A 24931-nucleotide genomic window follows, 5' to 3' on the forward strand; every position below is an offset into this window, starting at 1 on the left:
TTGGTGAGTCATTTTAGCCTATGCCAACACTTTTTGCATGTAGACAAAAATCTCAAATATTTTCTTGGGTATAATGCCAATATAGGCAGAAATTCATGGCACCCTTCTTTTCAGAAATGTGAATTCTGCTTTAGTAGTTCAAATACTTTTGCAAAATATCCCCTCTAGGAACACTTTGATTGGTTTTTGGTTGGTGGAATTGTTTTCAGCAGCATTTGGCCATTCATCCTGCCTTCAAATAGAAGATTGATTGAAGCAAACTTTTGAGTTTTAGAAACAATATATCAACAAAAAAAATTTGTAACTGTTAAAGAACACCAACTTAAATATTTTGTTCTTTCTGTGTATAAGGAGCATTACTTAGAAAACAGATGGAGGCAACCTTTATTTTTCACTAGTTTGAAAAATGTGACACATAGGATGTCATTCTTCTCCAAATAGAAGAGTAGCCTCATAAATGGACAAGGTCAGAGGTTTGGGAGAATGTCAGAGACTTTGACCAGCCTACAGAACCTAGAGATCTTGGGTGCATCCTGTCAAGTCAGAATCTTTTCATCTGGCCTTAGGCCGTGCAGTGGTTTCTCCCAGGGATGTGATGATTATATCGTGCCTACAGAGTTCCACATACCCTCTGTCCCCTTGTCCTTCTTTGTTTTCTTTTTCTATCTTCTTTTCCTACTCTGGTTTGCTGGAATAGATATCCATAAGTTGCCTGGAAGCTGAGGGAATCTATGTTTTAGGGAAGCTGTGAATTATAATAGGAAGATGCATCTTTGCCAGAGCTGTTTACCGTTTAAACATGAGACTTAAAATCATTGTATATTACTTTTAGTACAAAATACTGTATGTTGCTACAAGCTTGCCTTCCAGAATAATCTTTCATCACTGTCCTCTCACCCCTAACCTTTATGTTCTGCCCTCCAAGTTAGAATTCTTTCAGTCTCTCCAACTGAACTAAGATCTGTCACCTCAGGACCTTTGCACATAATGTTCCCATGCTTATGCCATTCTTTTCCTCATTCTACCACCTCCTCCCCATCCCCAGCAGACCTACTTGACCTGCTAATCTGTGGGCTTCAGATGAAAGGTCAGGTCTCTGAGAGATCTCCCCTGACTTACTTCCCTCTAGGCTAGTTGCATCCACTCTAGGCCTGTGCCCCCCTCACTTTTCTTATTATAACTCATATCACAATTTATTCTGATTGTCTATTTAAGTCTTTATTCTTTGGTAGACTGTAAACTTTTAGTTTAGATCTCTCTTGTTCACTTTTTCAGTATTTAGCATGTAATAAGTGCTCAGTAAATATTTGTTAAAGAATAAAGGCATTCAGAAAAAATGTGGCATTGTTTATGGTATGTTTCTGATTTTGTCTTTTCTCTTTGGTGTGAGGACATTTACACCAGTGTGGTATTGCTCACTCACCAGTCAAAGGTAACTAGGTGTAGACCCTGTAACATCAAGTATTATGTGTAGTGAGTGCTGTGATGTCAGAGGCACCTCAGGAGTGTTCTTACTCAGTTAGTGGTGTTTTTCACTCTGGATTTTGCAGTTGCAGGAGCCTAAGGCATCCTGATGTGATAGGACATGATGTTTATATTAAAGGAGTCCTTGTTTGTACAAGGCTGATTGCTTAATGGAAAACCCACCCAGAGAGAGTGGTAAACTTGGTTAAATACAGGAGGTGAAAATCTCTTCCTTGTTCAGTGGTGAGTAATGTGTTTCTGAGCAGGGTTGCTCAGGCACCTTCAGGTCATAATCACTATAAGTAGCATCATCTTGCAAATTGAAAGGCAAATGTATTATATGTTGGTCTGTAATTTCCTTAATATCTGTATCAAGTTTTGATATCAGGGTTATGCTGGCTTCATAAAATGAGTTGGGAAGTGTATAAAATACTAGATGTATAATCCCTCCTATAGCTCTTGCTTTTGACTTATTTATGTTTTCATGATTATAAATTTGTTCATCTAGTGAGTTGTGGGAGTATTTTTAGATCAGCTTTTTTAAAAAAAATGATGAGACAGTTGGAAGAGATTGTCTTCGTGTCATTTTATTCCCCTGAGTAGATGACACTTGCAGGTGAAGGAACAAGTACTTAAACTAACAAGTGGCCCTCTAAAGTGTTTTGAAATGAAGCCTTCAAAAAAGTAATTTAAAGTGAAACTTAAAAAGTAAAGTCATAATAAAATATCAGATTATCAAATATCCCCCCAATGAGTTGGGGGATAATTATATCCTGTTGATTCCGTTTTAGCAGTTTTAGTATATACAAATATAATTACATGGGATATTTTACTTATAAGCATTTAGTAAGGAGAGTAGACGTTCAAAATAATATATATATATATATCTACATTTATCATCTGTAGGCATGAAGTATTCATTTTAACCATCCATCTCTCACAGGATCTCTATTCCCCACTTTCTCTCTGCTTGGGTGGCCTCCTTTCCTATTCCCAGCTATGAACCAGCACAACCCACTACCACTGAGTGAAATGAAGAGGAGGGAGAAAAATTAAAATCTGTCTATCCAAGCTAAGAGTAGTATTACATTATGCTTGCATAGTGATTTTAATTTTACTTATTTTTTCATATTCTAAAACACATATTTTAGAACATTTAGAAAATATAGAAAAGTATGAAGAAGATGATAAAAATGGCTTGTAATTCCACTACCTAGAGATGACCATTGTTAATATTTTGGTGTTTATCACAGTACCTGACTGACCTATAGGAGGGACTCAATAAAGATTGGGTTAATGAATGAATTTAACCCAGTCCCTCCCCCCTTCTTCTGGTAAAATGTGAAGATTATATCATATACCACTTTAAAAAATTAATAGACTAGTTTTTAGAATAGCTTTAGATTTACAGAAAGATTGAGCGGGTAGTACAGAGTTCTCCTATTCCCCTTACCCCCAGTTTCCTCCATTATTAACATTTCACATTACTATGATACATTTATTACAATTAATGAACCAATATTGATATGTTATTGACTAAGTCTGTAGTTTATTCCATTTTCCTTAGATTTTACCTAACGTCCTTTCTGTTTTCCAGGATCCTATCCAGGATACCTCATTTAATTTATTTCTTTAGACTCCTCTTCTCTGCAGCTGTTTCTCAAACTTTCCTTGTTTTTGATGACCTTGAGAGTTTTGAGGAGTACTGGTCAAGTATACTGTAGAACGCCCTATATCAGAATTTGTCTGATGTTTTTCTCGTGATTAGACTAGGGCTACAGGTTTTTGGAAAGGAGATCACAGAAGTAAAGAGCCATTCTCATCAAATGTCGAGGGTACATACTATCAACATGATTTATGACTGTTGATGTTGACTTTGATCACCTGGCTGATATAGTTATTGTCAGGTTTCTCCACTGTCAAGTTACTCTTTATTTCCCCTTTCAATACTGCACTCTTCGGAAGGAAGTCTCCATGTGCAATCTACACTTAAGTGTTGGGAGTTATGCTCCTTCTTCTTTAAGGTGGAGTATCTATATAACTTATTTGGAATTCTTCTGCACTGGAGATTTGTGTTTTCTCCCCCCATGTATTAATGTATTCAGCTATTTATATCATTGTGGACTCATGAATACTTATACTTTGAGTTATAATCCAATGTTACCTAACTTTGTTGCTCAAATTGTTCTAGCTTTGGCCATCGGGCGCTCTTTTACTTGGCTCCTGGGCTCCTTTTGACATGCCCCATGAATTTTGTGTGTGTGTGTGTGTGTGTGTGTGTGTGTGTGTGTGTGTTTTGGGCACTTCCTTACTTTCTGGCACTACAAGATGCTCCAGGGTCATCTTGTATGTGTCCTGCCCCAGTCCTAAAATCAGCCATCTCTCAAAAAAGCGTTGGTTCCTTTTACTGAAGATTGGTATTAGAAATCAATATCTGGGTAGTAGGTGTGCTCATTGTCACTGGAATGTTGTTTCTTTTAGGCCTTCTCAGCTGACAAAGCAAAGAAATACATGTGTGCAAGGTAACCCCACATATAAATATATCCATGAGCAATTTCTATACATAACCATCTGTATCTATACAAAGTTAAACATGAGTTCTTATTGATGTCTTCAATTCTTAATTCATTTTAGACTCCTTACTATTCTTTTTTTAAATTGAGCTCACATTGTTTTGTAACATTATATAAGTTTCATTTGTACAACATTATATTTCTACTTCTGTATACATTACAGTGTGCTCACCACCAAAAATTTAGTTTCTATCTGTCATGTACAGTTGACCCCCTTTTACCCATTTCACCGCCCACCCCCCTCCGATAACCAATACTCTGTTCTCTGTATCTACGTGTTTGTTCTTTTTGGTCTGTTTTGTTCATTTATTTTATTTGTTTGTTTTTTATATTTCACATATGAGTGAAATCATACAGTATTTGTTTCTCCCTCTGACTTATTTTGCTTAGCATAATACCCTCAAGGTCCGTCCATGTTGTCACAAATGGCAAGATTTCATCATTTTATAGCTGAATGGTAATGTATTGTAGTTATATATACCACATCTTCCTTATCCATTCATGTACTGATGGCTGTTTCCATATCTTAGCTATTGTAAAAAATGCTGTGCTGAATATAGAGGTACATATATCTTTTTGAATTAGTGTGTTTGTATTCTTTGGATAAATACCCAGAAGTGGAACAGCTGGATCATATATTAGTTTAATTTGTAATTTTTTGAGGAATCTCCATACTGTTTTCCATAGTGGCTGCACCAATTTACACTCCTACCAACAGTGCATGAGGATTCCTTTTTCTCCACATCTCCTCCAGCACTTATTACTTCTTACCTTTTTGATAATAGTTATTCTAAGGAGTGTGAGGTGATATCTCATTGTGGTGTTGATTTGCATTTCCCTAATAATAATGTTGAACATCTTTTCTTGTGTCCGTTGGCCATCTGTATGTCTTCTTTGGAAAAATGTCTATTCAGCTCTTCTCCTTAATATTCTTGCTGCTTGCTCCTATCTTTTCCACTCCAACACTAAGAAACTTGGCTCCCACCATTCATCATCCATTTATTGTTTGATTAGAGTATACATGTATAGCAGTATAAGAATTGATAACCCCTACACCCATTGGAAACAACTTTATTGACTAGGGTCCAGTATTCATGTGCAGTTCCTTTTGCCTTTGGTCTTATAGACTACCCATTTCCAGTGTTGCTTAGGTCAGTACCTTTCCCCCATTTCTTCAGTGAGTTTAATTCATATATTTGTAATCAGTTAGATTATGTTGTTACAGTCTGCATTTTTTCCTGAGATTCCCCAACCTGCTAAATGAGTTTTTGAAATTTGCAGACATTAAGGCTCATTCTTTGTGTTGTAAAGTCCTATAGGTTTTGATAATTACATAAAGCCATGTGTCAACCATTATTAAAGTATCATACAGTATAGTTTCACTGCCCTAAAAGCCTCCTGTGCTTTACCTGTTCATCCCTCCCTGACTCCTCTTGAACCCCTGATCTTTTTATAGTGTTGCCTTTTCCAGAATGCTATGTAATTGGAATCATACAGTATGTAGCCTGTTCAGATTGGCTTCTTTCACATAGTGATATGCATTTAAACTTCCCCCATGTTTTTTCATGGCTTGAGAGCTCATTTCTTCTTAGCACTGACTAGTATTCCACTGTTTGTATGTACCACAATTTATTTATCCACTCACCTACTGAAGGACACTTTGGTTGCTTCCAAAATTTTAGCAAGTATAAATAAAGCTGCTATAAACATTTATGTGCAGATTTTTGTGTGGACATAAGTTTTCAACTCAATTGGGTGAATACTCAGGAGTGTGATTGCTGGATCTTTTGATAAGACTATGTTTAGCTTTGGAAGAAACCAGACCATCTTCCAAAGTGGCTATACCATTTTACATTCCCATCAGCAATTAATGAGAGTTCTGGTTGCTCTACATCCTTGCCAGCTATCGGTATTGTCAATTTTAAAAAATTTATCCATTCTAATAGTTACATAGTGATATCGCATTGTTGTTTTAATTTGCAATTCCCTAATGACATATGATGCTGAGTGTCTTTTCATATGCTTATTTGTCATCTGTGTATCTTCTTTGGTGAGAAGGTACACAGATGACAAATGCACATCTTATATCCATTTTAAAATTGGGTTGTTTGTTTTCTTATTGTTGAGTTTTAAGAGTTCTTTGAATATTTTGGATATAAGTCCTTTATTAGATATGTGTTTTGTAAAGATTTTCTACCAGTCTGTGGCTTGTCTTTTCATTCTCTTAACACTGTCTTTTGCGGAACAGAAGTTTTCCATTTTAATGAAGCCTAAATTATTTCTTTCATTCATCATGCTTTCGGTCTTGTAACTAAAAACTCATTGCCAAACCCAAGGTCACCTACATTTTCTCCTGTGTTATCTTCTAAGATTTTATAGTTTTGCATTTTACATTTAGGTCTATGATCCACTCTGAGTTAATTTTTGTGAAAAGTTAGAGCTGTGCCTTTTTTTTTTTCATTTGGATGTTTAGTTGTCACAGCACAATTTGTTAAAAAGACTATCCTCTCTCCACTGAATTGCCTTTACATCTTTGTCAAAGATCAGTTGACTGTGTTTGTGTGAGGCTATTTCTGTGTTTTCTGTTCTGTTCCATTGATCTGTGTCTGTTCTTCCAACAGTACTACTCTATCTTGATCACTGTAGCATAGTAGTAAGTCTTTAAGTTGAGTAATGTCAGTCCTTCAGCATTCCTCCTTCTTTCTCCTCCTGTCATCCTCCCTCTACTCTTCCTCCTCCTCCTCCCCCCTTCCTCTTCCTTTTCTTCTTCTTCTTCCTCTTCTCCTTCTCCTTTTCGTTCAGTATTGTGTTAATAATATGCTGTGAGAATTTTTGAATTCCTTAAATTTTCTTCATGAATATTATTTTTAATTGGTTATATAATATTTCATTATATGATCTATGATATAACCAATAACCAGGGTTTAGTGGAAAAAATTCAGAACATTTGATATCTCATTTTTGTAAATGAAAATAAAAAGGTTTTGTTAGCACAGAATAAAAACTGAAAGAGTTAGGAGTTCCCTGGTGGTCCCGTGATTAGGACTCCATGCTTCCACTGCAGGGGGCATGGGTGCGATCCCTGGTCAGGGAATTAAGATCCCGCATGCTGCCCGGCGTGGCCAAAAAAAACAAAAAACAAAAACCTGAAAGAGGATGGGATTGCAAATTTTGTTGCTTATATCAATTTCTTTATTTTCCGATGTTTCTACGGTGAGTAACAATGCCTTTTTTGTTAGAGGGAAAGGTAAATATGTTTGTGTTTGTTTTCTAAAGTGTGAGAAATATCTTTTCTTCCTTTTCCCCTCTCAATCTGATATTGGTAATTTGGGTTTTCTCTTTTTTCCTTTTATGAATCTTGATAAAACCTTTAGGGACTTATCAAATTTATTGGTCTTTTAAAAGAACCAACCAATGTTTTTTCGGCTCTCTATTTAATTGACTTCCATTCTTATCTTTATTAATTTCTTTTTCCTGCTTGGAGTTTAGTTTGTTCTTCTTTTTCTAGTTTCTTAAGATGAAAACTTAGATCATTGATTTTAATCCTTTCTTCTTTTCTACTATAAGCATTTAAAGCTGTATGTTTCCCTTAAGTGTGGATTTAACTGCGTCCTACAAATTTGGATGTGTTGTATTTTATAATCATTCAGTTTATTCAAAGAAGAGTATTTCCTCTTTGATTTACGTTACTTCGAATTGAGGCTTTTTAGATATCTCATTGTTATTGATTTCTAACTTATTTTATGGTCAGAGAACATACTCTAAGATTTTAGACTTCTGGTGGTTTTTTTTTTTGTTTGTTTGTTTTTTTGCGGTACATGGGCCTCTCACTGTTGTGGCCTCTCCTGTTGTGGAGCACAGACTCCGGACGCGCAGGCTCAGCGGCCATGGCTCACGGGCCTAGCCGCTCGGCGGCATGTGGGATCTTCCCGGACCGGGGCATGAACCCGTGTCCCCTGCATTAACAGGTGGACTCTCAACCACTGTGCCACCAGGGAAGCCCGACTTTTGGTGTTTATAAGACTTATTTTATGGACTAGAATAAGGTATATCTTGGTGAACATTTCATATGCACTTTAAAAAAGTGTATTCTGTAGTTGTTAGATGTAGCATTCTATGAATGTCAATTAGATCAAAGTTGTTGATAGTGTTGTTCAGGTCCTCTATCTCTTTGCTGATTATTTGTCTAGTTGTTCTATTAGTTTCTGAAACAGGGTAGTAAAATCCCCAACTATGACTGTAGATATGTCTTTGTCTTACTTTAGTTGCATTGGAATTTGCTTCAGGTATTTTGCAGCTATTTTATTATGTGCATACACTTTATAATTGTTCTATCTTCCTGATGACTTGGCCCTTTTATCATTATGAAATATCCCTCTTTATCTCTTGTAATACTCCATGTACTGAAGTCTACTTTGTCTTACATTAGTATACCCATTCCATCTTCCTTATGTTTACTCTTTGCATACTGTATAATTTCCATTCTTTGTTTTCAGCCTATCTGTGTCTTTATATTTAAAGTGTGTCTCTTATAGATTACTTTGAACAATTATATGCCAATAAAATGGACAACCTAGAAGAAATGGACAAATTCCTAGTAATGTACAATCTCTCAAGACTGAATCAGGAAGAAATACAAAACATGAATTGAATCAGTATTTTAAAAACTCCCAAGAAACAAAATTCCAGGACTAGATGGCTTTACAGGTGAATTCTGCCAAACATTTAGAGAAGGGTTAACACCTATCCTTCCCAACTATTCCAAAAAAATTGCAGAGGAAGGAATGCTTCTGAACACATTCTGTGAAACCAGCATCACCCTGATACCAAAACCAGACAAAGATATAACAAAAAAAGAAAATTACAGGCCAATATCACTGATGAACATAGATGCAAAAATCCTCAACAAAATATTAGCAAACCAAATCAACAGTACATTAAAAGGATCATGCACCATGATCAAGTGAGATTAATCCCAGGGATGCAAGGATGGTTCAATATCCACAAATCAATCACTGTGATACACTACATTAACAAATTGAAGAATAAAAATCATATGATCATCATATGTTGCAGAAAAAGATTTTGACAAAATTCAACATCCGTTTATTATAAAAACTCTCAGTAAAATGGGTATAGAGGGAATATACCTCAACATAATAAAGGCCATGTGTGACAAGCCTACAGCTAACATCATACTGAATGACAAAAAGCTGAAAGTATTTCCTCTAAGTTCAGGAACAAGATAAGTATGCCCTTGAGGGTATTATGCTAAGTGAAGTAAGTCAGACAGAGAAAGACAAATACTGTATGATTTCATTTATATGTGGAATCTTAAAAACAAAACAAATATGAACAAATATAACTAAATGGAAACAGAGTCATAGATACAGAGAACAAACAGGTGGTAGCCAGAGGGGAGGGTACTGGGGAGGTGGGAGGAGAGAAATAGGTGAGGGAGATTAAGAGGTACAAACTTCCAGTTACAAAATAAATGAGTCACAGGTATGAAATGTACAGTTTGGAGAATATAGCCAATAATTATGTAATATCTTTGTATGCTGACAGATAACTAGACTTATCATGGTGATCATTTCGAGATGTATAGCAATTTTGAATCATTATGTTGTGTGCCAGGAACTAACATAGTGTTGTAAGTCAATTATACTTCAAAAACAAATAAACAAACTTATAGAAAAAGAGATCAGATTTGCAATTGCCAAAGGTGGAGGGTGGAGGGAGGGGGAACTGGATGAAGGCAGTCAAAAGATACAGATCTCCAAGGCTTCCCTGGTGGCGCAGTGGTTGAGAGTCCGCCTGCCGATGCAGGGGGCACAGGTTCGTGCCCTGGTCCGGGAAGATCCCACATGCCACGGAGCAGCTAGGCCCGTGAGCCATGGCTGCTGAGCCTGCGCGTCTGGGGCCTGTGCTCCGCAACGGGAGAGGCCACAACAGTGAGAGGCCCGCGTACTGCCAAAAAAAAAAAAAAAAAAAAGATACAGGTCTCCAGTCATAAGATAAATAAATACTAGGGATGTAATGTACAACATGATAAATATAATTAACACTGCTGTACAGTTTATATGAAAGTTGTTAAGAGAGTAAATCCTTAGAGGTCTTATCACAAGGAAAAAATTTTTAATTTAATTTTGTGTCTATATGAGATGATAGGTATTCACTAATCTTTCTGTGGTAATCATTTCATGGCATATGTAAGCCAAATCATTATGCTGTACATCTTAAACTTACATAGTGCTGTATGTCAATTATATCTCAATAAAACCGGAAGGAAAAAAGTGTCTCCTGTAGACAACATATAATTGGGTCTTGCATTTTTATTCAGTTAGGAAAATCTCTGCTTTTTAATTGAAGTGTTTAATTCATTTACATCTAATCTAACTATTGTTATGGATGGATCTAGGGTCTACCATTTAACTATCTGTTTTGCAATTGTCACATTTTTTTATTACACTTGCTTTTAAAAAAATTAATCAAATGCTTTTAGTATTCCATTTTAATTTCTCTATTTTAGAAAATTGTTCCTCCTTATTTTGTTTGTTAGGGTTGTTCCAGTGATTACAATATGTTCCTTAACTTATCACAGGCTACTCAGAGTTAATTTTATACCACTAAAGGGGGTTCATTTTCTCCCCTTCCCCCATCCTCTGTTTTATTGCTGTCACATATTTTGCATGTACATATGTTATAAGCTGTGCAATGCAGTGTTATAATCTGTGCTTTAGCTCGCCAGTTATCTTTTGAAGAAATGAAGAGAAAGAGGAAAAAAGTGATAATATTTTATATTTACCCACATATTTAGCATTTTGGTACCCCTGCAGATCTGAATTTCCCTTTGGTGTCAGTTCCCTTCAGCTTGATGAATTTCATTTAGATTTGTTTTTTTAGAGCAGGTTTGTTAGCAAAAATTTTTCTCAGTTTTTGTTTATCTGAAAAACGTCTTTATTTTGCCTGTACATTTTGACAGCTATTGTCATTGGATATAGAATTCTGGGTTGACAGTTTTTTTTCCCTTTTTCTTTTCATCACTTTAAACGTGTCGTTCTAGTGTCTTCTGGCCTCCATTATTTTTGATGAAAAGTGAACTCTCATTCCTATCATTATTTTCTTATGGGTAATGGGTCATTTTCTCCAGCTTCCTTGAAATTCTTCTCTTTATCTTAGATTTTCAGCAGTTTGACTATAATTTGCCAGTGTTTAGTTTTCTTTATGTTTATCCTACTTGAGGTCCACTGAGCTTCTTGAATCTGTAAGTTAATATTTTTCATCAAATTTGGGAAATTTTTGACGATTATTTCTTCTGGTACATTTTCTGTCCTATTCTGGTTTTAACCTTCTTCTGAGATTCCAAGTATATGTAAGTTGTGGCATTTGGTGTTTTCCCACAGCCCACTAAGCTTTTTGCCTAAGGGTGCTCCCTAGCCACTCCACCCCACATGGACTGGGAGTACCTTTAGGTGAAAAGCTATATAAACACAAGTCTCACCCTGCAGTTCCTTTCTTTCAAGGATCAAATCCCCACCAATTTCTGCCTGCTTTTGGCTACTGTTTGGTGCCCTAAAGTAGTTGCTTTTGAATTTTTTGTCTAGTGTTGATAATTCTTATCTATGGGAAAGTCATTCCAACATAAGCTATTCTACTATTACCCAGAAAGCTACCGATTTTTAAAGAATTTATTTTCTGGCTACCCTAGTGAATTCTTACAATTTCTAAAAGTTTTCCAACTTCATAGTTTTAAGCTTATATGTCTTTGGTTATAATATCTGTGCATAAGGATGTTTTTTTTCCTTCTAAGACTTCTTTTTGTCTAGAACCTCCAGAACAATGTTATTTGACAGTGGGAGTAGCTGGAAAAACAATCTTTAATAATATTGACTTTAGGGCTTCCCTGGTGGCACAGTGGTTGACAGTCCGCCTGCTGACGCAGGGGACACGGGTTCGTGTCCCGGTCTGGGAAGATCCCACATGCCGCGGAGCGGCTGGGCCTGTGAGCCATGGCCGCTGGGCCTGCACGTCCGGAGCCTGTGCTCCGCGACGGGAGAGGCCACAGCAGTGAGAGGCCCACGTACCGCAAAAAAAATAAATAAATAAAATAATAATGACTTTAGTTTTTCAGCCATAAATATGGTGCTAGTTTGCGACATATATATTCCTTAGGTTAAGAAGGTATTCTTTTACTTCTATTTAATATAGTTTTGTCACAAATAGATAATAATCAGAGGTGGTTTTGTCATTTGCCAAGAGGTTTGTATAGACTTCTCTTTTAACCTATTAAATAAATAATACATCAATAATATTGAAACATCTTTATATTCCCAGGATAAGCTATATTATTCTTTTAATATACTGCTAGGTGTGATCTACTAGTATTTTATTTAGGATTTTTGTATCTATATTAACTTTATTTCTTAATTTTATTTTTAAAAATTTTAAAAACTTTTTATTTTATATTGGAGTATAGCTGATTAACAATGCTGTGTTATTCCTGTCCTGCATAGCACAGGGAGATCAGCTTGGTGCTTTGTGACCACCTAGAGGGGTGGGATAGGGAGGGTGGGAGGGAGACGCAAGAGGGAGGGGGATATGGGGATATATGTATACATAAAGCTGATTCACTTTGTTATACAGCAACAACTAACACAACATTGTACAGCAACTATACTCCAATAAAGATGTTAAAAAAAAAAAAAAAAACCACCCCAGTGCTGTGTTAGTTTCAGGCACACAGCAAAGTGACTCAGCCATACACACACATGCATCCATTCCCCTTCAAATTCTCTTCCCATCTAGGTCATCTCATAATACCAAGCAGAGTTCCCTGTGCTACACAGTAGGTCCCCCGTTGGCCATCCATTTTAAACAGCAGTATGTACATGCCAATCCCAAACTCCCTAACTATCCCCGCCCCCCCACCCTTCCCTCTATATTAACTTTAAACTGATTCCTTTTTGTGCTCTTTTAGAACTGTGGTTATGCTAGGTTTACGAAATGATTTGAGAAATTTCTCATAATTTGAGAATTATGCTCTGGAATAATTTATATAGAATAAGAATTATTCATTACTTAAAGGTTTGAAAAACATCTAAAAAACTATATTAATATGAACTCAAAAAAACATTTAGCAACCTTTTCTTCTTTTCCCCTGGTTATTAGCCTGTTCAGGATTCAGGTTTTCCATTTCTCAATTCAGTTTTAGAAATTTATGTTTTTCTCAGAAACTTTCACGGAGATTTTCATATTTATTTGCATGGAACTTTATTTTGTTTACATAGCACTTTGTTTTTGAAATAATCTTTTAAAGGGATAAAAATGATGCCCACTATCATAAAATTTAAATATGCATTAAAACACAAAAAAGAAAATTAAAATAACTTGAAATCTCACCAACTTTATCAAATATTTCATTATCTTTAAAAATTTTTTGTGTTTGTTATTGCTTCTTTTTATTCTGACTCATTTCTGTGTATTTGTGTGTTCTCTCCCTTTTCCTTGATTACATTTGCTGATGATATATCAATTTATTGGATTTCCCCTCACTTCTGAAAAGTCCCAGCTCTTATACTTATTTAGCATTTATATACATATTTTTCTCACTATTTTTAAGTTCAGTGGTTTTGTAACCACTAAGTTGTGCAATGGAACCTTTTCAAAATTGAAATCTTATGTGAAATCCCAGTGTATAAATAGATAAAAGCCAAGGACTTGTGATTAAAGCAAAGGGGGTCGTGAGTGGAAGGGAGGGAGTTTCCCAGAGTTTCACTCACTTGACCCCACCCCAACCTCAACTTCTCTTTCTTATCAGACACTTATGACTCCAGAGAGCACTATTAGACAACCACTGTTCTGACTTATTAATTCTGCTTTTATCTTTATTGTTTCTTTTCTCCTCCTTTCCATAGGCTGGTTTATTGCTCTTTTCTGATTTTTTTGAATTTGGTGCTTATTGTATTTCTTTTCATTCTTTTTTATTTAATATTGGAAATATTGAAGTCTATAAATCTGTCACTCTGTACAATGCTGGTCACATTTTATAATATTTTACACAGATTGTTTTCTCAGTACGTGGTAATTATAATTTCACAATTATTGTCATCAGTGATATATAATCTTATGAGTTTTATCTGTTTTGCTACATTTTTCTCTTTTTTCTATATTTTATTATATTGAATATTTTTAAAATCTTTTGTTCTACTTTTATTACATTAGTGTTTGAAAAATCATAGTTGAACCCATTTGCTTTAATTATCATTGTCCAGGATGGAATAGTACCCATTAGCCCTATGTAAATAAGTAATTTACCACGTTTTTCTTCTTCTCTATTCCTTTTCTAAATGCATTCAGATGCTTATTACATTTTTTTTACAAACGTCTTAATTAAGAATTACTTTTTAAAATAAGTTTTAAACTATACTTAACCACAAGTATCTAGATTTAACTTATTTGGCTGTTTTGAATTTCATCACCACCTCTTTCTGTTGATCAGTGTGTCCTTGAAAAGATTTTCTTCAGGAAAGAATGTAGGTGGTAGAAATTCAGAGCCACAACTGTTTGAAAATGTTTTGTTGGTCTCCTTCATTTTATATAACCAACATCTTGACTATGCTTAGAATTCTTGAGCACAGTATTTTTCCTTTAAAACACTGTAAAACTTTCATCTTCTAGTGCTTATTTTGTGGAGAGGCCATTTTGACTCTTATTTTGTAGACTACTTATTTTTTTCCATGTCGGTGCTTGAGGAATGTTTTCATTTTCCTTCAGTTTTGAAATTTCAGAAGGATATGTGTAGATGTTGTAATTTGTTCATTTATGCATTCATTTTTTTTGTGTGTGTGTGGTATGCGGGCCTCTCACTGTTGTGGCCTCTGCCGTTGCAGAGCACAGGCTCCGGACGCGCAGGCTCAGCGGCCATGGCTCACAGGCCCAGCTGCTCCGCGGCATGTGGGATCTTCCCGGACCGGGGCACAAACCCGCATCCCCTGCATCGGCAGGCGGACTCTCAACCACTGCGCCACCAGGGAAGCCCCATTTATATTTTTTAACAGCTTCATTGAGATATAGTTCTTATGTCATACACCCTACCCATCCCATTTAAAGTGTACAATCCAATGGCTTTTAGTATAGTATTCACAGAATTGTGCAATCATCACCAAGATAAATTTTAGAACATTTTCATCATCCCCAAAGAAAACTTGAACCCCCTTAGCTTTCATTCTCTAATCTGCCTCCATCTCTCCCACAGCCCTAGGCATCCGCTAACCTACTTTCTGTTTCTATAGATTTTTGCCTATCCTGTATATTTCATGTAAATGGAATTATACAATATGTAGCCCTTGTGACTGGTTTCTTTTGTTTGGTGAAATAATGATTTCAGAGATTTATTTGTATTGTAGCATTTCATTTTTTATTGCTGAATAATATTCCATTGTATAGATATGCCACATTTTATTTATCTGTTCATCAGTCGATGGACATTTGGGTTTTGTCCACATATTGGCTGTTAAGAATAATGCTGCTCAGAAGACCTAAATAGACATTTCTCCAAAGAAGATATACAGATTGCCAACAAACACATGAAAGGATGCTCAACATCACTAATCATTAGAGAAATGCAAATCAAAACTACAGTGAGGTATCACCTCACGCCAGTCAGAATGGCCATCATCAAAAAATCTACAAACAAGAAATGCTGGAGAGGGTGTGGAGAAAAGGAAACCCTCTTGCACTGTTGGTGTGAACGGAAATTTATACAGCCACTATGGAGAACAGTATGGAGGTTTCTTAAAAAACTAAAAATAGAACTACCATATGACCCAGCAGTCCCACTCCTGGGCATATACCCTGAGAAAACCATAATTCAAAAAGAGACATGTACCACAGTGTTCATCGCAGTACTATTTACAATAGCCAGGACATGAAAGCAACCTAAGTGTCCATCAACAGATGAATGGATAAAGAAGATGTGGCACATATATACAATGGAATATTACTCAGCCATAAAATGAAACAAAATTGAGTTATTTGTAGTGAGGTGGATGGACCTAGAATCTGTCATACAGAGTGAAGTAAGTCAGAAAGAGAAAAACAAATACCGTATGCTAACACATATATATGGAATCTAAAAAACAAAGAAGGTTCTGATGAACCTAGGGGCAGGACAGGAATAAAGACGTCGATGTAGAGAATGGACTTGAGGACATGGGGAGGGGGAAGGGTAAGCTGGGACGAAGTGAGAGAGTGGCATGGACATATATACACTACCAACTGTAAAATAGATAGCTAGTGAGAAGCAGCTGCATGGCACAGGGAGATCAGCTCGGTGCTTTGTGATCACCTAGAGGGGTGGGATAGGGAGGGTGGGAGGGAAATGCAAGAGGGAGGGGATATGGGGATATATGTATACAAATAGCTGATTCACTTCGTTATACATCAGAAACTAACACAACATTGTAAAGCAATTATACTCCAATAAAGATGTTTAAAAAAATAATGCTTCTGTGAACATTTGTGTACAAGTTTTTGTTTGAACACCTGTTTTCATTTCTCTTGGGTAATATCTAGTAGTGGAATTGCTGGGTCATATGGTAACTCTCTGTTCAGCCTTTTGAGGAACTGCCAGACATTTACAAAATGGCGGCACCATTTTATATTCCCACTGGCAATGTATGAGGGTCGTAATTTCTCTCCATCTTCGACAGCCCTCGTTATTGTCCATCTTCTTAACTGTAGCCATCCTAGTGGATGTAAAGTGGTACCTCATTGTGGTTCATTTTCCTGGTATCAACTGATGTTGAGCATCTTTTCATTTGTTTATTGGTCATTTGTATATCTTCTTTGGATAAATGTCTATTTAGATCCTCTGCTTGTTTTAAGATTGGGTTATTTGTCTTTTTATTATTGAGTTGTAAGAGCTTTTTATACTTCTGCATATGTCTCCTATCAGATATATGATTTGCAAAATTTTTCTCACTTTCTTGATAGCACCCTTTGAACTACAATAGTTTTTCATTTTTTTAAACTCTGTATTGAATTTGTTACAATAATGCTTCTGTTTTATGTTTTGGTGTTTTGGCTGTGAGGCATATGGGATTTTAGCTCCCCGAGTAGGGATCGAATCTGTACCACCTGCATTGGAAGGTGAAGTCTTAACCACAGGACCACCAGAGAAGTCCCCAATAGTTTTTCATTTTTGATGTCCAATTTTTTCTTTTGTTGCTTGTTCTTTTGGCATAAAATCTAAGAAACTATTATGTAATCCAAGGTCACAAGGATTTATGCCTATTTTCTTCTAATAGTTTTAGCTTTTACTTTTTATTAACTCAAAATGTGATCCATTTTGAGTTAATTTTTGTATATTTTGTGAGGTAGGTGTCCAACTTCATTTTTTTGCATGTGGATATTCAGTTGTTCCAGCACCATTTGTTGAAAAACTATTCTTTTCCATTGAATTGTCTTCGCATCCTTATCAAAAATTTATTGACTATAAATGTGAGGGGTTACTTCTAAATTCCCAGGTCTTTTCCTTTGACCTGTGTGTTTGTTTTTATGCCAGTATTGTATTGTCTTGATTACTGTTGCTTTGTAGTAAGTTTTGAAATCAGAAAATGTGAATCCTCCAAATTTGTTCTTCTTTTTCAAAATTGTTTTGGATATACTGGGTCTCTTGGATTTCTAAATGAATCATAGGATTAGCTTGTCAATTTCTGAAAAAAAGCCAGCTGAGATTTTTATAGAGATTGCATTGAATCTTTAGATTAATATGGAAATATTCCCATATTAATAGCAGTAAGTCTCATATATGAACATGAGATTCTTCCCATTTATTTAGGCCTTTAATTTCTTTCAATAATATTTTGTAGTTTTCAGAGTTTAAGTTTTATACTTCTCTTGCTAAATTTATTCCTAAGTATTTAATTCTGTTTTACGTTATCTTAAATGGAAGTTTCCTAATTTAATTTTCATTTTTTCATTGCTATTATATAGAAATACAACTGATTTTTTAAAATATTTATTTATTGGCTGCACTGGGTCTTCATTGCAGCACGCGGGCTTCTCTAGTTGTGGCATGCGGGCTCCAGAGTGCGCAGGCTCTCTAGGTGTGGCTCGCAGGCTTAGTTGCCCTGCGGCATGTGGATCTTAGTTCCCCAACCAGGGATCGAACCCGCGTCCCCTGCATTGGAAGGTGGATTCTTAACCACTGGACTACCAGGGAAGTCCCATTACAACTGATTTTTGTGTATTAATCTTGTATCCTGCAAACTTATTGAACTCACTTATTAGACCTAATAGTTTTTCAATGGATTCCTTAGGGTTTTCTTTATACAAGATTATGTCATCTGCAAGTAGAGATAGTTTTACCTCTTCCTTTCTAATTTAGACTCTTTTAATTTCATTTCTTGCATAATTGCCCTGGCCAGCACCAGTACAATGTTAAGTATAAGTGGTGAGAGGAGGCAGCTTGTCTTGCTGCTGATCTTAGAAGCAGGGAGGAAGCATTCAGTCTTTTACTTGTTGACCTAAAACAATCAAACAACCAGTTTTTTTACCAGCAAAATGGGTTTATTTGGGAACAGCAAAGACTTGCAATTCAGGACGTGCAATCTATGGTGATCCACAGGCAAATCCAGAGAACAGAAGAGAGGAGCTTTCTTTTATAGAGGAGAAGAAGGAGTTGGGAGGGGCTATTATAAACCAAGAGTCCATTGGAGAAAACTGGGAGTTCAAAGTGTAATGGCTTTTCATTGGCTGAGTTGTGTGACAGTCTCTTATTGGCTGGGCTCTTGCAGGGCAAGGAGAAATTTTTCCTTCCTCCTTCTGGGTAGTAAAGTATCAACATTCTTCCTGTTGGAGTTACAAAGGTACATCTCTTCCTGTTGGGTCTGCAATTGACATCTATGGGTAGGGCGTGAGCGCTCCCTCTTCTGGTATCCTGACTTACTTAAAATGAGGGTTCTATTTATTAATTTTTACACACCATTGTGATGTTAGTGGGTTTTTTGTAGATGGTCTTTATGAGACTGAGGAAATTTCCTTCTATTCCTAGTTTGTTGAGTGCTTTTTTATCATGAAGTGCTGTTGAATTTTGTCGAATGCTTTTTCTGCATCTATTGAGATGATCACATGGTCTTTGTCCTTTATCCTATTAACATGGTATATTACATTAATTGATAGCATTTATTTTTTACCTTTTAATTAAACTTCTCATTTTTTCATTCTTTAGCCTTTAGAGGAACTTGGAGGAACCTATTAAATGACATATGCAATAAATGTGATGCAGGTCTTGGAAGTTGATGGTGGTCCTCAGTGAAATTTTTACTTCCAGAACTTCATCAAAAGTACATCTTATACCCCATCAGAAGTTCTGGTAATGGCTATCTAGGATTTTTTTGTTTGGTGTTGTTGAGTGGTGTGAATGTAAAACAAAATTTTAAGTATGCTTATGTAACCCAACTGTATAAATTCATAACATTATCTTGATAGTATATATAATACAGTTTCATATTTTTGGAAGTGGAAATTTTTAACCATGTTATTTATATGCTTTTTAGGGATTATAATTATTTTATGCATAATAAAGTGTATAGCTAGCATTTCTGGCAATTATAATCATTATCAGTTTATTTTGTCTTTGAAAATTTGTAAATGCCCCCCCAATTTCTTTTAACATAACATCATTTGTTCCATATTATATATTTCTATCATGTATAGAAATAATATATAATTATGCTCACATAATTGCAGTTTCCTTCTCTTGGACACATTTTTTCTTTTCCATGTGGGTTCCTTCAATTGGTTGCATTGTCATTTTCATTAATGATCCATCTGCTAATTAATTTTTCTTCTTTGAATGCCTGCCCTTTTTGTTCTTGATTTTGCAGTTCAGCTCTATTTTAAATTTCAGTTCTATTTACTGGTATTTCTCTCTAGCTTCTATTGGCTTGTGACTTGTTTGTAATGTTTACATGTTTATGAAACTGACAGTCCACCCTCTGCCATCGGTGATAATTAATATTTGAATGTTTCTTTAAGATGGTTTAGAAAATAGTTATTTCTTATGGTTAATATATGCATTAGCTTTCTAAATTCATAGCAAGGTCTTGGATTATCAGAAAATGTCATTTACAGGCGTATATAAAGTTTTATTTATTTTTTATTCTGGTGAAATATATGTAGCATAAAATTTACCATTTTAACCACTATTAAGTGTACAGTTCTGTGGCATTAATTACATTCCCCTCGTTCTACAACTTTAAAGTTTTTAAAGAGAAAATAATACCTGTTTCTTAGTCCTTCAGATTTTCCTCCTTCTCCCTTAGTACTTTTTCTTTTCCATTGATCAACTTTCCTTTTCTTTTAGATACTGAGGAGTTCCTGGGAGAAGTTTTGCGGAATGAGAACCTTAGTGCTGGTGCAAGGGACAACAGAGACCATATTCTACGGGGCTTGCAGCAAATCAAAGCTAGGTTTGTATAAACCGGTTCCATTATTCTTCTTCATAAGCTTTAAGACAATTTATAATCAGTAAAATCTACTTTAATTGTATATAAATTAGCAAAGTAAGACACACCTATCATAGTTCTTTATACTTGGTAGAGGCTTAATAAATGTGTACTGAATTGCACTGGAGGTAGGCAGGCATATTTAGGATAGTTTACCAAAATGGAAATACTTTGATAATTATGTATGTTAAAAAAATTATTCTGCTTTCTGCTTTGGATTGTTATGTTAGTCTTTATTGAACACTTTTGCAAAATGTGTGAAAAGCTAAATATTTATGCTTGTCCAAATTACTGAAAGGGAAGATGTTAAGCAGTATGAGGTAATTTTCGTTAGGATTTTTGGTCTTGATTTTATATCCACATGTCCTTTCCTAATAGAAAACTTAAACTGGACTTATCCAGTTGATTCTCTGAGCATAGTAGAATGTCTTAGTCTCAGACTGATTGGAATATCATGCTCATTAAGTTTTTGGTTTTTTTAAATTAAAAGCCCTGACCTAATTTGTACCTTTTAGAATGTGAGCACCTGACAGATGCATACACTTGCTTGATGGTGGAAGAAATAAAAATTTTCCTTTACAATATATTTCCCAACCACCTCTTGCTTGAAATGTGGTAACTGAACGAGAGTTACTGAAGAGAGTGTTACCTTACGTGTTTTCCAACTTGGAGGCAATGTGATTCAGAATGTTTGAGCTGAGTACTTTTAGTAAAGGGAGAGCAACTGCAGGGATATGCCTGGGATTTGTTTTTTTGTTTGTTTTTTTGGCTGCACCGTGTGGGATTTTAGTTCCCCACGTTGGGAGCACGGAGTTTTTTTTGTTGTTGTTGTTGTTGTTGTTGTTGTTGTTTTGACTGTGTTGGGTCTTAGTTGCTGTACGCAGGCTTTCTCTAGCTGCAGTGAGCAGTGGCTGCTCTTTGTTGTGGTGCGCGGGCTTCCCATTGAGGTGGCCTCTCCTGTTGTGGAGCAGGGGCTCCAGGCACATGGGCTTCAGTAGTTGTGGCATGTGGGCTTCAGTAGTTGTGGCTCTCGGGCTCTAGAGTGCAGGCTCAGTAGTTGTGGCACACAGGCTTAGTTGCTCCACGGCATGGGGGATCTTCCCGGACCAGGGATCGAACCTGTGTCCCCTGCATGGGCAGGCAGATTCTTTATCCCCTGAGCCACCAGGGAAGCCCGGGACACGGAGTCTTAACCACTGGACCACCAGGAAAGTCCTTATACCTGGAATTTAATTTGTGTGGCTGACCAATCTTAGCATCTACTTTAGAAGCCTCATTGAAACTCCTTAGAAGCAAGCAAGGAGTTTTATCCTTTCAAAGGGCACAGCCAGAATATATTCCTTCCAGGAATGTGAGAGAACCTCACAAGATGCCCTGCTGGATCTTAATCGATCTTTCCTGCTGGCTAATTAAACGTCACTTTTACTCAGCAACTGGGGACTGTGTAATTATCAGCCTGGGTTGCCCTGAATAATTGAAACAAACAGAATGCAAAAGATGGCAGCTTTTTGCAAAATGAGAATATCTATAATTTATGGTAGGCTGGAAGAGTGTTTAAAACAAACTTCCCCATAATGTTACTTTATTAGTAGATAAATTTAGGCTTAGTTGTGTACCTGAAGGCTCAGTTAGTAACTTACAGAATTTTTTATTTTTTTAATACAAAGTTGACCTTTGTATTTTAGGATTATTATAAGGATGGCACGAAGAACAAAGGTAGAATTATTTTAAATTGTATTATAGGGTGAGGGTTGGCCATAATATAGTTGTGTATGTTGTATTAATGGTATAAATGGTGATACCTTTTAATGGTGTTAATGGTATAAATCTGTGATAAGGAATGTAAAAACAATTTTACTGCATCTATAGAGACAAATATACAATGAGTAGGAATTATCCTTTCCCATATTTGTACCACAGAACTTGGAAAGGACTAAATTTCAATCTGAAATTGATAATAAAAGGTGATTTTGTGGTGACTCACTGTTATCACTTACATATTACTTCTTAGTCCTCTTTTTAAGTGCATACACACACTCATACACACATACCCATGCTCGCACACATAGAAGCTGTATTTGTTATGAGGTAGAGAGGGTTCCTTGTTCTCAAAGGACTTGCTGTGTGGTTTGTGGGATAGACATTCAGGAAATAATCAGCAGGAGTTTTAGGAAACATCTGCATTGTTGATGGGAGCTTTCTGTTCATTGATTTGTTGCAAGAAAGATGACACTTTATTTAGAATTTCATAATTATCAGATCAGGAGGAAATGAGGAGCCAGAAATTAGATACTGTACAAGAAAATGGAAAAATGAGACTTTCCTTTGGCAAGCTGTTTGAAATTGTCTTACATTTGCCCGTTCAATCATCATCCCGTTAATGTAACCCTTGTCTTACTGAATCCTCTTTTTCAGCCACGTTGCATCTATAGCCCCATGTATGGCTGGTTGATGTTATGCCTGTATTGAAACCAGCTGGTTTGAAAGCACTGAAAGCTGGTACAATGCCAGCCACATTTACTTTTTTGTGTGGAAGTTGTATCTCTCCCAGAGGCTGGGTGTGAAAAGAAATTTGGAAGTCATCAAACTTGAGAGTTAAATGTATATGGCAAGTTGCCAAGTAACATCAAAAGAATTAAAGTCACTTAAAAAGTTTTATCTTTAGTCATATTAAAGCAATAAAATTTTAGGGGTTTGGTAAATTTGTGGGGGAGGGTAGGAACCTGTATAAAACTATTGATTTGGCACATTACGGCTTATTTGGAAGGTGGGTAAGAAATCTAGCAGGATAATCTCGGAAAGACACTAGATAAATGTAAATACCATACATACATATATTCCTCCCCCAACTTTCCACTCTATCTTTGTTGTGTCCTCGCTTTAATTCCTTTAATTCTTTCCTCAATACTGTGCTGCTTGAGAATGAAAAGGGTTGAGAGAAGTGAAAATAGCACTGGCTCTGATTTTTGGTAAATTCTAGGGGCTTGGCCCTAATTTTTATGGTGGCTCAGAATTCAGTGCTGTTTGCATGGCTGTGGACTCACTGTAAATCAAAGCATCTGACTCCATCACAGTTGTTATGTGCCATTTGCCACCCTTCTGTTGCCTAGAGTGACCGACCCCAGGAAATGACAGTTGTGTCGAGTCATGGATGTCCAAGTTCTCATCTGTTTTTCAGTACAGGTAGCTTCACTATTCTCTGTCCTCCCAGACTTAAAATCATATCTGTAGTTCAATCTTTATAGGTTTTTTTTGGGGGGGGGCTTAAAAGTGTTACCAATGAAGGGTAATGTTTTTCATGTAAGACAAAATAAAAAAAGGATAACGATTTCTGTAAGTCCAAGGAAATGAAGTCCTGTTGTGGTATTTGATGTCCTGAGCTGCAATGTTCATTGCTCTTCTTCACACTGCCTCCTCATTTAAACCTTCTCCCTAAAACTAACGGCTTTCACTTTCTGAGTCCAAGTTTTCACTGAGCTCTTTAGAGAATGATTAGGATGAAAGCCAGGCAGAGGCTCCTGCTGTTTTATTATGGTGGTCACTGCAGTACCAGCGCCAGCTGTGAGACACCTGGAATGAAGCAGACTTGATCTACACTCAGACGTTTGATGGCATTCTTATGCATTTGCAGAAACAGTTGAGCATTTCTTAGGTTTGATTCAGGGGAGGCCATCTGACAGCAAGAATACATTGAGAGTCAGGGGAGGGATGAAGAAAATAGAATATTTTTATTACGGAGGTAGGAATAAATTCTCTCTTGATGGCTCGTTTTGGAACAGCTAGTCATTTATGCTCGCTGTTGGAAGTGAAGGCCAGAGCTGATGGAAACAAACTGGGAGTATTGTTTCCTTTTGTGAAATTTAAAGGAGTTCCCAAAAGAGACAGGTAGATTAGTAGCATATTGAAATGGAAAGAAATAAAGAAATAACTATGTAACAGGATTAGAGCACAAAACCCACAAAACGAGGACTTTTTAAGTACAGACTGAAAGAATATCTCGAACATGTCTCATTGTGGGTGGTTAGCATATAGCTCTGCATGAAACATGATACATTGGTAAAAATATCATAAAAATAATTCCAGTTCTCTTTGGGAATTTCAAGTTTTTCTTGTCAGCTTAACATGGATTTAGCTTTAAAACAGGATTTAGTTTAAGAATATATTGTTCTTGTGTCTTTGTATTGTAGGAAGAAAGACAAGGAGTTAGTCCAATATAACTCTTGGGAGCAAGATTTTCGAAGGGGTAGACTAAATATCGTTACCATTAATTATACAGAGAGTGTTACTTTTCCCAAGTGCTCGTTACTGAGCTAAAAAGCCCCAAACAAAAAACATTCAGATGAAGTGTGCTTATCAAGAGAAGAAATGTGGAATGTGTTG

At 36.2% G+C, this 24931-nt stretch overlaps 1 protein-coding gene across 1 annotated transcript in view; it reads left to right on the forward strand.

Moving 5' to 3' along the window:
* Positions 1-24931, forward strand: part of SKAP1 (src kinase associated phosphoprotein 1) — a 278254-nt gene that overhangs the window by 14447 nt on the left and 238876 nt on the right. The window contains exon 2 of the mRNA XM_029211413.1: positions 20410-20515. Coding sequence (XP_029067246.1) covers positions 20410-20515 — 106 coding nt within the window. The remainder of the gene's footprint in view (positions 1-20409; positions 20516-24931) is intronic.

Source organism: Monodon monoceros, unplaced genomic scaffold (assembly GCF_005190385.1).
Source record: "Monodon monoceros isolate NGI ecotype Baffin Bay Population unplaced genomic scaffold, NGI_Narwhal_1 Super_Scaffold_9, whole genome shotgun sequence".
Classification (NCBI taxonomy): domain Eukaryota; kingdom Metazoa; phylum Chordata; class Mammalia; order Artiodactyla; family Monodontidae; genus Monodon; species Monodon monoceros.